The sequence below is a fragment of the Physeter macrocephalus genome, chromosome 14, assembly GCF_002837175.3.
Source record: "Physeter macrocephalus isolate SW-GA chromosome 14, ASM283717v5, whole genome shotgun sequence".
Taxonomy (NCBI): domain Eukaryota; kingdom Metazoa; phylum Chordata; class Mammalia; order Artiodactyla; family Physeteridae; genus Physeter; species Physeter macrocephalus.
This window is the reverse complement of record NC_041227.1, coordinates 115,097,559-115,115,612: the sequence shown is the minus strand read 5'-3', so window position 1 is coordinate 115,115,612 and position 18,054 is coordinate 115,097,559. Positions and strand designations below refer to the sequence as shown.

At 34.7% G+C, this 18,054-nt stretch overlaps 1 protein-coding gene across 1 annotated transcript in view; it reads left to right on the top strand.

Moving 5' to 3' along the window:
- The first annotated feature begins 1,167 nt into the window (after nt 1–1,167).
- FBXO47 (F-box protein 47) overlaps nt 1,168–18,054 on the top strand; it is a 17,681-nt gene continuing 794 nt past the window's right edge. The window contains 10 exon segments of the mRNA XM_007112561.2: nt 1,168–1,197; nt 1,199–1,349; nt 1,816–1,986; nt 4,645–4,721; nt 6,269–6,346; nt 7,956–8,064; nt 12,668–12,844; nt 14,340–14,486; nt 15,165–15,307; nt 17,657–17,816. Of these exon segments, the coding sequence (XP_007112623.1) occupies nt 1,168–1,197; nt 1,199–1,349; nt 1,816–1,986; nt 4,645–4,721; nt 6,269–6,346; nt 7,956–8,064; nt 12,668–12,844; nt 14,340–14,486; nt 15,165–15,307; nt 17,657–17,816 (1,243 nt within the window).

Sequence of the window (18,054 nt, the reverse complement as noted above, 5' to 3'; positions counted from 1 at the left end):
ACTGTGTGTGATGAATAACATTTTTTAAAAGAATTATTGTTTCGTGTAAGTAAATTATCAGTAGTTTTAACAAAGTTCCTTCTAGGAAATATTCATTTCGAAATAAGTCGTGTAGGCCCTTCCTAAGACTTATTTAGTATCTACTATTAACCAAAAGTGGAATTGAAGGAGCAATTATTCATTTATTCTAGTCTTATTAGTTTTACAGAACTTTGATTTCATTGCACATAATTGGTAACCATAATGAAATCATCTTAATCTGTTAGAGCTAGTAAATTTTAAAAGCTGTAAACTAAAATCTCTATTTTTTAATCTCTTTTGTCTTTATTGTTTCAACAAAACATGTCAGTACTCAGTTTTAAAGAAATAGAAAAACATTACTACAAATTTTTCATATTACATTAATACTTTGATTTTTTTAAGAATGTAAAGATTGTAAAAGCAACATACTAATTGACAAATAATATTGAATTTGTTATTTTTTGTGTTAAACCTTTTACTTTTAAAAATGTCACATTTCTATTTTTTTTAAATTTTATTTATTTATTTATTTTTCGCTGCATTGGATCTTCGTTGCTGTGCGCGGGCTTTCTCTAGTTGCGGCGAGCAGACTTCTCATTGCAGTGGCTTCTCTTGTTGCGGAGCAAGGGCTCTAGGCACGTGGGCTTCAGTAGTTGTAGCACGCAGGCTCAGTAGTTGTGGCACACGGGCTTAGTTGCTCCGCGGCATGTGGGATCTTCCCGGACCAGGGCTCAAACCCATGTCCCCTGCATTGGCAGGCAGATTCTTAACCACTGTGTCACCAGGGAAGCCCCTTTAAAAATGTCACATAAAAATGTCACATTTCTTTTCTTGGAACATATCTCATCCAAATACACATCTCATTTTCTGCTAAAGCTGTATCTAAAATATTTGGCTAAGAGGGAAAAGATTTTTAAGTATTTCATATCATGCTGAGATGAATAAATAGACTCTACTGGTTGGAACTCCATAAATTGGACATCACATTAAAAGTTTTGTAAATATAAAGAGACAGCTGTTGCCCATCAAAGTATGAACCTCTCCATTTAAAAAAACAACAGCTCTTCATCATTATGATTTCCTTTCTTCGTTGTCTCTTTTACTTTGTTTTTCTAATCAGGATAAATTCATGAGATAAGAAAAAGAATGGCATCTAGAGTAAATACCGGTTTCACTTTTGATTCCCAACCAGAAATACAGACGTAGTAATCGTCGATCCAGCCGTTTTTCCAACATCCTTGACCGAGATTCTCAGCCCTTATCAACGCTTGGAAATTTTAAAGCCTTGCCATTGGAAATATTCCAGATAATCTTAAAATGTTTGTCAGGTGAGGTTTGGGGACTATGAGTAGGCTACATGGACAATTGAATGTTTTATTTTCCCCAAGAACTAGTTTGTCATCTTAGGCCCTGCTAGAATGTTAATGGTGTTCACACTGTTTATTTTTTAAATTTCATCAGTGTTAGGTAAGTGGTACTCAAAGAAAATATGATACTCAAATGCTTTAAAACATGCTTCTAATTATAATGACATGGTAATTTGACTGTTACATCCCCAATGTTTCTAATTCGTTGAGAACTAGATTTAAAACAATTTTAAGATTTTCCTTTTCCCCCACTTTTATTATTTATTTATTTATTATTATTTATTTTTTATTATTTAGTATTAATATTATCATTGTTATTAATCTATTATAAATTAATAGATTGTGCTAATAGTGATGTTCTTGTATTTAAGCCGTTCATATATATGTGTGTGTGTGTATATATATATATATATGTTTCTTTTGATAGTGAACGATATCAGCATGCTAAGCATGGTGTCCAAAACAGTCAACCAGCACATTATTAATTATATCTCAACCTCATCAGGAAGCAAAAGACTTTTACTACAGGACTTTCATAACCTTGAGCTCCCTGACAGGAGACAAGACTCCACTATATTGGAACACTACAGATCTCTAGGTAATTTATGTAATGTAATGAGAATGTAACAAGTAAAGAACTATACTTAATTAAGGGAATTTTATTTTACAATTCTGTAAGGCCTGTGCGAAATGGAATACTTCCTATTTCTATGATGCTTTTACTCTTCAGTGTGAGGACTTTCCCTTAATAACAGTCCCTTACACTTATATTTAAAGATGAGAGAATGCACTTTAATGTAAAGTGTCAGTCCTTGTGATTTCATGTGGATACAATGTCACCTGTGCTTATTGTCTAGGTGCCTTGCCAGTTTAGGAAATTGACGTATTTTCTATGCTTTACTTCCTGTGAATCTAATGAGTTTTATCTCTCTACTGCTTTTCCCTTTCAACCATAATCTAGTTCTTAAAATAGAAATTTAAGCATATTATTGTGGAAAATCACTTATTCTCTTATCAGAAACAGTGGTTTTCTTTTTTTTTAAAGCACTGTGCACATTTACTAATAAATCATTATGCTATTATTAAATTAACCTTATCAAAGGAAATTCTGGACAATTTCTTCCCTTGATTTGTAATCATTTATGTCTTTTACCCCATTCATTGATTTCATTCTCCCTAAGAGTGCTGAAATAAAATTCTAATTTTGACTTGACTAATGACACCAGTTTAATTATGAAGCTACTTATAATTAACCAAAACATGGCAATAAAACTAAATATCAGAGTGATGTTGAGATGTAAATAAAGGCAAAAGAGTAAGTTACCTTTTAGTAGCCCAAGGATGCCTAGCTTTAAGATAATAAAATAAGACTATATAGATGTGTAAATACATCAAAGTGTATTTGACAAGTATACTTAGTAAGGCTAAATGAAAGGTCTGTAATCTGGTTACATGTTATTGGTTTCAGTATTTATGATTAGGCTTTGTGAAGCCTCTAACAGAATACGGCAATTACTTTTTGCTACTTGTCATTGTGAACATCTTTTTTCCAGTATCATCGGATGCAGAGGAAGGCTACTTGGGAAAAACTTATTCTTTAGTTTTAATTTGAAAGAATTTTTTCTCCCTGACAAGGTTCAATTGCATAAACAAACAAAATAGCATTAAGACAATTATGTGGATAATTCAGTTAAAAATACAAATATGTATTGATCTTAAAAACTAGCTTTTAAAAATGGTTTTACTCATGTAATGATTTCAACCTTCCATTTAAATTTTGTACAGACACCTAGCTTATGACTAATTCTTTAGACAAATGTTTGATGTACTTACCATTTCCTCATGTTGCCATTCCTATCTGATCTGTTCTTGTTTTCCGACATTAAAATAACATTTTCAGAATTCTCCATTCTAAGGATTATAAATTTTAATTTGCTTCTTCATACAAAACAGAGCAGATGGCCAGTGTGGAAAGAACATTACATCTGACTCTATTTTAGTGGGAGGAAATTAAAGAAGTTAGTCTCTAAAGGGTATAGCAGAGCACCTGTGTTAAAAGAATAAATAAGTCAGCCAGTATTGGTTTTTATGGTAAATTGAAACCCTTAAAAATAGGCATGCTACATTAGAAAAAGCAACCAACATACAATTATAGCTTACAATTCCCCAGCTATGATATGCCATGGGACTGGATGCCAAAACATGAAAGGAAGAAAACTCAGCCTGAAAACTAAACACTGAAAATGTCTTTTTATGTACAAAAATAAGGAGGGCTTATGTTTAAAACTCACTTCTGGTCATGTGTTGCCCAAACATAGCAACTTCTAAAAATAGATTCAATTCCCATAGATTCTACAGAATTATATATAAAGTAGTTATTATATTATGTAAAAAAGTAAATACAGAGAAGATGAAAACTGAAGAAAGTCGTGATATTCAGATATATATTTTCCTACCATGTATCTTATTTTTAGTTTGAGGACATTTGGCCTTATAGGAATGTTAACAATGTATTGCCATTTTAGGAAAACAGAACACTTAAAGTTAGAGGAAACAAATCATAACCATACACTTCCTGTCACTGTAGTTCAAGTTACATATCTCACTGGGAAATTGAAGGGTTGTTTTTTCTTTTTAAAATATCTGAACACAAAATTCTATACATTCTTAACATGCAAGCCCCATAAAAGGATATCTCTGAAGGAAGAGATAAATATTTCATCCAAACTGGATACTTTCTGTGAGAGAAAAACCGACTTCTAATCTCTGAAATTTTAAATACTTACGACTTCAAGTTTTTGTATTTGGAGAAAGGAGTACAAAAATCTCTTTTCTCATTCTTTCCATTAGCAACTCTTAAAACATTTTCCATGGTTGACATGAGCTTAATTTTAAGAGATATTGGAATATGTTTTCTATGGAATAAAGACAGTAGAGTTTCCCTGTTGTGTTTTGTGTTTGGTTATTGTATCTTTTAAAATCTAAATACTTTCTCATATCTGTACTATAGCATCAATTTCACAATTTTTTGTAAGATTTTATGCCATAGCCTCTTAGGTGGACACCAGAGTCACTTGGTAAACACCATATATAAGTGCTTTTCACCCTTCCTCCCAAACTTCCTCTTAAAAACTCTATCAGCTCACAGTCCACTATCGTATACTTGACTTTCAGGAAACATTATGCTGTGAGTTATAGATATTCTTAAGTTAATTACATTGTTGTCAGTTTTTCATGTGTCTCTTTACTTTCTCAGGTCTACTGTTTAAAAGATGTACATTGCTGCTACCCACAAAGGAAAGACTAAAGTACATTCACAAGATACTCGCAGAAGTAAGATCATACTTCTGAATTAGCTCACAGTCTTGATTTCCAGTAAAGATATTTTATTATTAATGTCTTATACTCATTTAAAATCTATCATTAATTAGTGGAATTTCATGAATTGGTACTAAAAAGTTGATTGATGATAACCTAATACTTTACCAAGTGCTCAGAGATTATAAAACACCAAAATGTAGTATAGGAGTATTTTACTTATTATAAAATAATTTTTACATATAACTAAGTACATCATTCAAGTTTATTAGGTTATCGGAGTAATAAAAGTATTTTTACCTCATGTGGGAATTCTGAGGTTGTTTTAAAGTGGTGATTTAGATATTTTATTAAAATGAAAATTATTTCCAAATGTTAACATTTTACTATTTAAATATATGTATTAAAACTATTTTTAGGGGGGCTTCCCTGGTGGCGCAGTGGTTGAGAGTCCGCCTGCCGATGTAGGGGACATGGGTTCGTGCCCCGGTCCGGGAAGATCCCACATGCCGCGGAGCGGCTAGGCCCGTGAGCCATGGCCGCTGAGCCTGTGCGTCCGGAGCCTGTGCTCCGCAACGGGAGAGGCCACACAGTGAGAGGCCCACGTAACGCAAGAAAAAAAAACCAAACGAACAATTTTTAATATATAAAATGACAAACCTTTTATGATAATTTATGACTTGGAAATGTGTATCAATATGTTTGGGCATAATCTCTGTTAGACATTGAGTTTTACTATATAAACCCAATATATATCTAATACTGCTGATTCAGTTTTACACTCAATAGTATGCAAACTGTTTCTGATCCACTGGCTTTTTTCATGTCAGTTTCATGTCAGCATTGAGTTCAGCTGTATGTTATTGCAGCAACTTCCAAGATGATCTTTCTGCCGTTCACTTCCCAAGACATTCTAAATGCTGAATCACTTACATCAAATTAATCTTCTTGCTTTTAAAAATATTTCCGTGGCTACTCAATTTCATCAAGATAAGGTCCAAAGTCCACAGGTGGTATTTTAGAGTTCCGCCTGACAGTGCAGCCTTACTTTCTACTACTTTGAGCCTAATTAAGCTGCTCATATCTTTCTGTCCAAATGAATATTTAAAATTTTTACCTCTATACCATTTTGCCCTTATTATTTCCCTCACCAATGCTATCTATTGATTATATTTGAATCCTACTTAAAGACATTTCTTGTTTCACATCCTTCATAAGCTTTTTTAATCATTCTCAAAATTATCCTTTCCCTGCTTTCATTGTATCTGATATGTTTATTTGGTCATTTTAGCATTTATACATACTTTATCCTGAAATATAAAATTAATTTCATGTATGTATATCTTATTGTTCTAAATAAATTGTGAGCTCCTTGAGGCAAAGACTTTGTTTTATATTTCATAATCCCCACCTATATAACATGAGACTAATCAGTTATTTAGTGTTTTAGTTATTTTCGGTTTAGACTGAAAACAATCCTTGTGTATTTCCATTAAATTTGAAAGTCAAATCATTGCACAGTTCCACTGAAAAGGAGGAATTAACAGTTGTTCTCTTTACAGGTTTCCTGTTTTAAATTTAACGGCTGTGTAACTCCATTGCAATGTTTAGGATTACCATGTTACGGCATGTTTTTACAGGTACATTTTTTTTTTTTTTTAGTGAAAGAAGAAAAGGAATTCTTTTTGAACTGTTATCAAGTAGAGCATGTAATCTGTCTTTCTATAGGATAATAAAAGTAATAATGATCTAAAAAGAAAACAAAATAACATTGTAAATGTTTGAGAATGTGTTAATCTAATAATATGTTTGCCACCTCAGATTTTCTTCTTGGATTTCTCACTGGTAAGAAATGTTTAACATTTATTTGCTCTATACCAATGTCCTTGAAGTTTCCAGCCAATTGTAATGACTAGAAATATTGTGGGGTAGAGGGTGTGTGTGTGTGTGCAATGAGTTTTAAGTCTTGGGCTAGTTATTTAAGATGTGATCTTAGAAATGAACTGTATAAAAAAATAGTAACTATAGGAAATGATAGGGATAACTAACCTTTTTGTGGTAATTATTTTGCTATATATATATATAATTACTATGTTATATGCCTTTAACTTATACAATGTTATACATCAATTATATCTCAGTAAACCTGGGAGGGGGGAAGAAATCAACTGCATGATTTTAAGAACATTTTTTACTATTTTGTTATAAACAAAGAAGATAATAACATTATTATTAATGCTGTTCAATATATTATTAATATATTGCACTGTTCTAAGCAGTTTACATGTATTAACTTACTTAAATATTACAGCAACCTTATGAGGTTTACAACAATCTTACAACAGTCTTGCTTATAACCCATCCTGCCAGCCAGCCACCATCTGCATGTACAGATTCCAGGGGCATAGGCCCTCCTTCTAGCCCTCTTCCAAGATAGATAGATTTCTGCTTTTTCTTTTTCCCTTTGGAACAGGTAATATGAGCACATGTATTCATATAAAATTCAAAAGGTACAAAATGATATAAAGTGAATTGTAAGTCTCCTCCCAGGCCTGTTCCTTGTTCACAGAGTTAGTTCCCTTCAACAGAAGTAACCACTGTTAGCAGTTTCTATTATGTCCTTCCAAAGAGAATAAGATTCATTTTTAAACTACTGAAATGTAGTTCAACTATTTTAAGAAAAATTGATATGATTAATCAACTTGTTCAAAATCTACATATAGTTGAATACCATTTGAATTTTTCATATATGTTTAACTGTACATTCTGGTCTCCTCAAAGATAATTATTATATTTGGTCCTAATAAAAATTGTTTTTTGTTCACACCCAAATGTCATAAATAAATGCTCATAATTGTCACATTAAAATGAGGTCATTATCACTTGTAAGCAATATCATAAATGATAGCTAGAGGGGATCAAAGGGTTCTACTGTAGTCTAAAACTAAGCCACAGTATGGTTGTGAGTCAGATGTCTAAAGTTGTATCTGTACAATCAGAGTTCAGGATTCAGTACCATTTAGTTCCCTGAAAAGATACTCCCTATGCAACCAAAAAGAAACTGGATTTTGGAGCATTTCTAGGTTTTGTTTATATAAAATTTCCTACGAATTTGAACAGTTCCATAGTGGATAAAAATTGCACATTGCCTCGATTTTATGCTACAGCTGTTATGGTCATAAGGCAATAGTGACTTACGTTTTGTTTTGATGGTTTGAACATCTGAAATGTTTCCTTTATCATCCTCAGACCTTAACAACAGGATGGGATGAACTTGAGTGCCATCGTGTTTATAACTTCTTATGTGAGCTGACTAATCTCTCCCGCAAGATGCAGACAGTTGTCTGCAGCAAACCAGGTAAAGAACTAAAATTCAGAGATAGCGTTATACAGAGATTAAAATAGAAAAAAAAGTATAGTTCTAAAGTGTATTTCAAAATAAATTGTGGCATTCGTTTGTAGTAAAAAGACAAAGAGATATAAGGGAATGATAAACACTGAATCAGATAGTGAGGCAGAAGTGGCCTGTGATTAGAGAAAGAGAAGCACTCAGAGGGCTTCAACCACATTAATAATATTTTATTCCTTAAGCTGGTGGAGGATACAGAGGTGTTCATTATAGTATTCTTTAAACTTCTATATATACCTCAAATAGTTCATATTTTAAAAATTATAAGGGGGACTTCCCTGGCAGTCCAGTGGTTAGGACTCCGTGCTTCCGCTGTGGGGGGAATGGGTTTGATCCCTGGTAGGGGAACTAAGATCCTGCATGCCTCACGGTGCAACCAAAAAAAAAAAAATTATAAGAACCCTACAATTTAGCAATTTCACTCTGAGAAACTCCCACAGTATGCACAAGGAGACATATAAGAATGAGCATTGCAGCATGTAACCAGGGAAAGCTGCAAATAACATAATGCCTGTTGTCAGGAGAATGGATAAATGGATTATGGCATATGTATACAATTAAAACCATTGGTAGTGGACTTCCCTGGTGGTGCAGTGGTTGAGAATCTGCCTGCCAGTGCAGGGGACATGGGTTCGAGCCCTGGTCCCGGAAGATCCCACACGCCACGGAGTAACTAAGCCCGTGTGCCACAACTACTGAGTCTGCGCTTTAGAGTCTGCGAGCCACAACTACTGAGCCCACGTGCCACAACTACTGAAGCCTGTGCTCCTAGACCCCGTGCTCTGCAACAAGAGAAACCACCGCAATGAAAAGCCTGTGCACCGCAACGAAGAGTAGCCCCGGCTGGCTGCAACTAGAGAGGAGCCCATGCTCGGCAACAAAGACCCAACGCAGCCAAAAATAAAAATAAATAAATAAATTTATTTAAAAAAAAGAACATCAGTAGTTAAAATGAATTAACCAGAGCCATGTGTCTTACTATGGATAAATCTCAAAATATAATTTGAGAAAAAAAGGTTACCAAACAATACTTTTAATATGATACAATTTATATACATATTAAAAACATGCAAAACAATTCTATATATTCTTTATGGTTAGATACATATGTAAAAAAGTATAAGAACAGTTGGGAGGTATGATAGTTAATTTTGGGTGTCAACTTGGGTAGGCCACAGTACCCAGATATTTGGTCAAACATTATTCTAGATGTTTCTTTGAAGTTATTTTTTAGATGAGATTAACATTTAACTCAGTAGATTTTGAGTAAAGTAGATTACCCTCCATAATGTGAGTGGGCTTCATCCAATCACTTGAAGGCCTTAACAGAAAAAGACTCCCCTCCCCAAACAAGAAAGAATTCTACCAACAGACTGCCACTGACTTTGGACTTGAACTAGAACTCTTCTCTTGTCTGCAGCCTGCCACCCTACCCTGCAGATTATGGACTTGCCAAGCTTCCAGAATCCTCATGAGCAAATTCCTCAGAATAAATCCTTCTCTATGTATATACACACATCCTGTTAGTTTTGTTTCTCTAGAGAAAGCTGACTAATACAGGAGGGATAAAACCCAATTCAAGATGGTGATTACCTCTGGGGAGGAGGGGATTGGGACTGATACACAATAAGTTTTAACTATATCAGAATGTTTTATTTATTTTTTAAAATCTGAAGCAAATATAGCAAAAAAATAAAGATTTGACAAAGCTAGCTGATCAGTACACAGTGTTTGTTATAGTATCTCTGCTTTTCTGTCAGCTTGAAATATTTCATTATGAAACAAATCATGGCAGATTTTATTTTAAAGGCAGACATAGAAGCCCAATGAAACAATAACAAAATTAATTTATCATGTCCCTCTCTTGATCAAAAAGTTTTATTAGCTTCCTTATATCTTCAAAATACAGCCCAAACTATTTATATTGGCCTTCATATTCTAATCCTAACTTACTTTTTCAAATTTATTGCCCACTACCTCTGTATCAGTTTGACATAGGCATATTGCTCTACTCACTGTATCTCAGACACCTCTTACACATTTCTACCTCATACCTTTTATTCATTCTCTCTTTTCCCTGAAATACCATCTCTCCTTTTCACCCTTTAAGACCCAATTTACCTGACCTCCTCTGTAAAGCCTTTCCTGATCTTCCCAGACCTGCAATAATCTCTCTCCTCTAAACTTTTGTGTTACTTAACACATCAGGAGATACTTACATATGGCCTTAGTGCATTGGCAGACTTTCCATTTACACTTGTCTTATCTACAAGTAAGTAGAACATAAATGGTATAAAAATATAAAATGTAAAATGGTGCCACCACCAGGGAAAACAGTTTGGACATTCCTCAAAAAGCTAAAGGTGGAGTTACCATATGACTCAGAAATTGCACTCCTAGGTACATAACTAAGGAAATTGAGAGCAGGAACAAGGACAAATACTTGGACACTGGGGTTCACTGAAGCATTATTTTCAATAGCCAAAAACTGGAAACAACCCAAGTGTTCATCAATAGATGAATGAATAGACAAAATGTGGCATATACATACAATGGAATATTATTCAGTTATAAAAAGGGGTGAAGTTTTGATACAGGCCACAACATGGATGAACACTGAAAATATATGCTAAGGGGCTTCTCTGGTGGCACAGTGGTTAAGAGTACGCCTGCCAGCGCAGGGGACACAGGTTTGAGCCCTCGTCCGGGAAGATCCCACATGCCGCGGAACAACTAAGCCTGTGTGCCACAACTACTGAGCCTGCGCTCCAGAGACTGCGAGCCACAACTACTGAGCCCATGTGCCACAACTACTGAAGTCCGTGCGCTTAGAGCCCATGCTCCACAGCAAGAGAAGCCACCTCAATGAGAAGCCCGCGCACCGCAACGAAGAGTAACCCCCACTCGCTGCAACTAGAGAAAGCCCATGCACGGCAATGAAGACCCAACGCAGCCAAAAATAAAATAAAATAAATTAATTAATTAAAAAAAAAGAAAATATATGCTAAGTGAAATAAGACACAAAAGGACAAATATTGTATGATTCCACTTATGTGAGGTACCTAGAACAGGCAAATTCATAAAAACAGAAAGTAGATTAGAGGTTACCAGGATCTGGGAAGATGGGGAATGCAGAGTTATTGCTTAATGGTTACAGAGTTTCTGTTTGAGATGAGGAAAAATTTTAGAGTAAGACAGTGGTGATGGTTGAACAACACTGTGACTGTAATTGATGCCACTGAGTTGTATAGTTTAAAAATGGTTAAAATAGCAAATTTTATATTATATATATTTTACCACAATTTAGGAAAATAATGTAATATATCAAAAACGTATACATTAAAGGGTAAGGTATACAGTATGTAAATTATATATATTTCAATAAAGCTGTTTAAAAAGAACCGTGAGATACCACTTCATACCCACTAGGATGGCTAGCACCAAAAAGTCAGATAACAAGCGTTGGTGAGAATGTGGGGAATTTGGAGCCCTCATACATTGCTGGTGGGAATGAAAAATGGTGCAGTCACTTTGGAAACAATCTGGTAGTTATTCAATAATTAAATATAGAGTTACCATATGACCCAACAATCCCATTCCTAGGTATGTCCTCAAGAGAAGCAAAAACATATGTCCATACAGAAACTTGTACATGAATGTTAATAGCAACATTGTTTGTAATAGCCAAAAGGTGAGACAACCCAAATATCCATCGATGGGTGAATTGATTAAAAATGTGGTATATCTATACAATGGAATATTATTTGGCCATAAAAAGGAATGAAGTAGTGATACTTGCCATAACATGGATATACCTTGAAAACATACTAAGGGGACTTCCCTGATGGTCCAGTGGTTAAGAATCCGCCTTCCAATTCAGGGAACATGGGTTCCATCCCTGGTTGGGGAACTAAGATCCCACATGCCACAGGGCAACTAAGCCCACATGCCACAACTACTGAACCCACACACTCTGGAACCCACGCGCCACAACTAGAGAAGCTCATGCACTGCAATGAAAAGATCCCGCATGCCACAACTAAGACCCAAGACAGCCAAATAAATAAATAAATAAATATTAAATAAATATTAAAATAAAAACATGCTAAGGAAAAAAGTCAGTCACAAAAAACCACCTACTACGTGACTTTATTCATATGAAGAATAGGAAAATCTATAGAGACGGTAAGTAGTGCTTAGTGCTGGGTGTGGTAAAGGACAGAAGGATAGGATAGTGATAGCTAAAAGAGCAGGGTTTCTTTTTGAGGTAATCAAGATGTTCTAAAATTTACTTGGTAATGGGCGCATATATCTGTGAATATACTAAAAAAAAACGTTGAATTGTACACTTTAAATTGGTAAATTGTATGGGATGTAAAGTGTATCCCAATCAAGTTGTTTTAAAAAAAGTAGTTCCTTGATAATCTCAAATTTTAGAGTAAAATGAAGTAACACTCTCAGTACAAAGCATTTAATGATGTATGTCTTGACCTATCCAATACACATATCAATCTTTCTAGGAAGAATGTTTACAGTTATTTTGTCTTCATAGGAAAAGCCCCCAAACTGGAGTTAAGGATCAGACTGTTCTGTAGGAACGTTCTTCTTGATGATTGGACCCATCAAAGTGATTCTGCATTTTGGTTGACGTGTATATTAAAACCATGGCCAATGGTGAATCAGGCAAGATTACTGTATATCATCTTTGGACCAGTAGCTCCTCAAGATGGTGAGCATCCATTTCTTAGGGATGTATGTTACAAAATTGGTTAATTACTTTCACTTTAGGAAACATATCTTTTTGTACCTGCTTAGTTTCATCATTCCTAATAACTAAACCATGTTTCATGATTTCATAAATGTATACTACATTAACTTGTATGTAACTTAAGCATCAAGACAGAAATGGTTCTGCTGCAGGCCATTTCCAAATATATTCTCATCATCTCTGATTTACCCAAAATAACTGCATTTCATTTTTATTATATATATTGGCCGTGCTGCACAGCTTGTGGGTTTTTAGTTCCCTGACCAAGGATCAAACCCAGGCCCATGGCAGTGAAAGCCCAGAGTCCTAACCACTGGACCACCAAGGAATTCCCTGCATTTCATTTTTAAACATTATTATTATTTTTAAAAATATATTTATTTATTCATTTTTGTCTGCATTGGGTCTTCGTTGCTGCACACGGGCTTTCTTTAGTTGAGGTGAGCGGGGGCTACTCTTCCTTGCGGTGTGCAGGCTTCTCATTGCAGTGGCTTCTCTTGTTGCAGAGCACGGGCTCTAGGCGCACAGGCTTCAGTAGTTGTGGCACGTGGGCTCAGTAGTTGTGGCTCGCAGGCTCTAGAGCTCAGGCTCAGTAGTTGTGGCGCATGGGCTTAGTTGCTCTGCGGCATGTGGGATCTTCCTGGGCCAGGGCTCGAACCCGTGTCTCCTGCATTGGCAGGTGGATTTCCAACCACTGCGCCACCAGGGAAGCCCTTTAAACATTATCTTAACTCAAGATTATGTTTGCTGCTGTAGGGGACTAATAATGCAAGGGAAGCAATGTGGTAGTCAGAATTGATGTTTTACTTAATTTGGGGTGCATCATATTATTTTTTGCAATATTTTGGCCTTTCTAATTAAGTTTTGCTTGGATGAATGTTAAAATTAGCATGTATTTAGTTCACACTGCCTTATATCAGCAGTTAACTAGTTTAAAGTGTGTTGAGTAGCAGCAGGAAGCCAATCTGGGATCAAATTTTGTTTGTGTGTGTAATTCACAAAGAGAATTGGTCATAGGTAAATAATAAAAAATTGACTGGATTACTCTGTTTTGATATAAATGTCTGGAAAATTCTCAAATACAGCATGCTCTCTTTTTGGAAGTCTATCACTAGGTTTTATTTCATTTTAGTAAGATTATGTCAATTGTTTATTTTAATTTCTGTTATGGGGTAGCATTTTCTTTGAACCAGAAACAGTGTTTTGCTTGGTGAAACTACCTTTTCTTTTCCTCATTTAGCTATTGTTGCTGTACTTCATCACATCAGTCAGAGACATTAAAATTTATACTGTTATCAGAATTGACCTTTCATTATGAAAGTTAAAATGAAAGTAGCATATATAAGTAATGGATTCTATTATGCAACCCAATTTCCTTTCTAAACAATCTGTGTAGTCTTTATCACAAAGCCAACTATTCTGTCATAGCCTAGCTTTTGTTTCACTTATCATTCAGGACAAGTGGTTTGGCAGAAAATGATAGAAGGACCTGCAGATGAACCCAGTCTGAAAGGTTTGGCTGATGCCATTAAATTACTGTATGATACAGGCACCAAAGAATGGACAGCAGATGATGTTATCAGTCTTGTAGATGAACTATCAGGTAAAAAGAATTATTTACCACATACAGTAATAGAAATTTGTTATTAGAATACAGTTATAAAATAGTAAGGACAACTCTATAGGTAACAAAAGAATTACCTATTGGAAATAACTAAATGCTTTAAAATATTTAAAGTTTGGCTTTATGTTTGAAGAGAATGCATATAATCAACTTACTTTCCTTCCATTTTCCTTGCCAATTTTATAAATATGTATTTATTGCTATTATTTGAAAGCTTCATAATTTAATTAGCTTAATTATTCCCATTTTGAAGTTCTCAGAAACACCTCCAAATGTTGGGTAAGATGAAGGCCCTTCCCTGTTGATACTGGCTAGATGAAACAATGTTTCCCATTCCTGCATAATCCTTTAGATTCTGAAGTTTACAAGATTTCTTTCTTTAGCAGGATTACACCACCTTGTCTGTTGACCTATGTGTAGGAGAAATGCTTTGACTGTATTACTAGTATATTTGTGAGAGTCGCTGTGACTTGGCAATAAATAATCTCTGTCACCGGTTGAATGCTGTAATCGGAAAACTAAAGCATTTTTTCTGAGATTCTCCCTCGGCACTGATTGTATTTCCAATAAAGTAATATAATATTGCATGTATTTAATGATTTTACTATAACTATTGTGTAATTTCTCATTAAATAACTGTTCTTTCTTTAATAAAAGTGGTTCCCCGTGAGTGGCTTCTAGAGAATAATGCACGTCTCCTAATCCTAAGTGGGAACGGCATCTGTTTCACTTTCATGGCTAGTAAAGCTGTGAATGGACGGGCCATTGAACTGGCAAGGCTGATAGTCTTTTTGGCTTTGGTAAGTATAAAATAAGTTTTTTCTAGCACATTGTTTAACATTATAGTTGACCTACTAGGGAGCTGCCCTGAAGGAACTGAAATATGTACGAAACATTTTGAAAGAATAAGTATTTAAGTATATATTTTTATATATACTTTATATATTTTTAAAATTTTTAAAACTTATGTAATAAACTATCATATCTGGAATCATTCCTTGTGTTAACCTCTCCCCGCTTCATATCTGGATTGTCATTATACAGCTCTGCCAAGTTATATTCTTTTTTTCCCTTAAATTCCATTTAAAAATGAAGCATCCCTTATGATTTGCTCCAGAATAATCCCTGGGCAGCAGGGAGAGAATGTGTAAGTGAGTGGTGGTAGAAGTGAAACAAGATTAGTAATTGTTGAAGCTAGGGAATGGATACTAGGGGTTCATAATACTACACTCTTTACTTTTATATAGTTAAAATGTTTTTCAAAATAAAAACATTTAAAAATATGTTTAATATTCATTCATTTAACACAAATTGAGTGTTTACTATGGGCCATACCTGTGAGAGATTTTAGGACTGTGGAAATTAATAGAACAAATCCCTGACCAAAAGCTGCTTACAGTCTTCTAAGCAATATCAAAGTATATATAAATAAATTCAGTGTGATAAGTGCAAAAATATGTAAAAAAAGATACAAAGGTATCAGAGAGGAGCCAATATTGGGTGGGCGTAGAGTACAGAGAGGGCTTCCCCAATTCCAGTAGATATAAGTTTTTTAAATGAATAGGAAGTGTTCACCAGACAGAGGGGTTCGATTATTCAAGCATGTACCTGCATGTGTTGCATAGATATCTCATTTATTTGGCTTCCATCACAGATGCCAGCCCAACCAGTGCTTCAAAAGCAATGGAATAATGTTCAGTTGGCTGTTGTGAGGAATAATTGAATGTAATCCATTTTCTACAAAATGGAGACAGGATCTTCACTAACTCAACTGCTTAAAACATGAATGAAATCTCTGTGGCTCTTTTAAAATGTGAAGAAAGCTACTAAATTAACTGTATTCTAAATGTAAATGTTTATTTTATTTTTTTTATTATTTTTTTTGTAAATGTTTATTTTAATAAGCAGAGGCCCTCAAAAAAAAAAAGGAAAGAGAATTGGAACTGCATGACTATATCAGGGAACTATAAGCAGTTCAGTTCAGTTCAGTATTATTTCTGAAGGGAAAAATGTGCAGAAGAGGAGGAGATGGTAAGTTTAGATAGGAAGGAAGAGGCTAGGTAAGGCAGGGCCTGGTAGACCTTTCTGTGGAGCTTGAACCACAGGAGTCACACTGCTGACAAGTTTTAGGAGACAGGGAGACATTGTCAGTTTTACGTTTTTGGAAGGTGACTTTGGCCACACTGTAGTAAAAGGAATGGAGAGGAAACCGCTAGGGGTGGAGAAACCTTCTCCGGAAAGCCTTCTCTGTTTAACATCTCAACTCTGGTCATTAATTTTCTCTAAATGGCCTCAGATTTGTCTTCTCTTTATCTTCATTTACCAGTGGTGTTCTAAGGCCACTGTATGTGTGGGGTAAGTCATCTCCCAAAATATATTGTAAGCTCTTTGAAATCCAGGACTATGCCACTTATTTCTTTCGTAGTGCCTTGTACAGTGCTTTACACATAATAAGTAGTCAATATATCTTTCTTGTCAGGTTAACATTATTTAGTTGCAGTACTATATAGTTTATTTTCATGCTCTATGTTATTTGGCTCTGTGAGTTAAATTGACCATTTAAGATGTTAGTAAATAAACCTTTTTCCTTTCAGTCAGTTTTACCTATAAACATGTAATTTTCACTTTATCTATCTTTTAAATAATAATATTCCCTACTACTCTCAAGATGGAAAGTTGGTGTCACCATAGGGTTCTCTTGCCTGTTGAAATTTTCTGTCTGGCACCCTCATTGGACTCCTTAATAGAGGCCTTGTCTTTATGGCTTACCATTGTATCCCCAGCTCTTGGCATGTGCTTAATAAACACTTATTGAATGAATGAGCAGGAGCCTTATTTTTCATATGTTTAATAATAATTGTTTTCAATATTATTTCTTACATTAATAAATAAATATTCTATGATAATCTTTTTTTCTATGATAATCTTGAACCAGGCTTTTTTTACCTCACACTTTTCCCCACTAAATTTATACCATTTGAAAGCAAAGAAGTATTAGATATAAGAGTATTTCCCATTTATAGACTCAACATGATGTTATATGTATTAAGTTCTGTAAAATCATAAACGGTCATCGTTAATACCATTTTCAAATTCTACAGCTTTCTTTAAATGAAGATTTACCATATTGCTTTGTATGTCTAAATCAGGTATGTGAGAAAGAACTATACTGCATGGATTGGGCAGTTAAAATGACGCAAAAAGTCTGTAAAGTCTTTAGCACTCCAGTGGAAAGAAATAACTTCCTGCAGAGTGTGGCAAATGCATTTGCGTGTGTGATAACGGAAACACTACAATCAGTTGTGTCTGGTGAGTATGCATGTAGATGGTGCACAGTTGTGAGTAAAGTGCATTCTAGTCTCCCCTTAAGACATAGATAATTCTGTGTAGACTTTTATATCTAAGCTAAAAATAGCAAAATCAGACATTGTTTTTCCATGAGATATATTTAATTCCTGGTTTTGTCACTTTTTAAATCTGGTATTAGTTTTTTTTGTTTGTTTGTTTGTTTTGTGGTATGCGGGCCTCCCTCTGCTGCGGCCTCTCC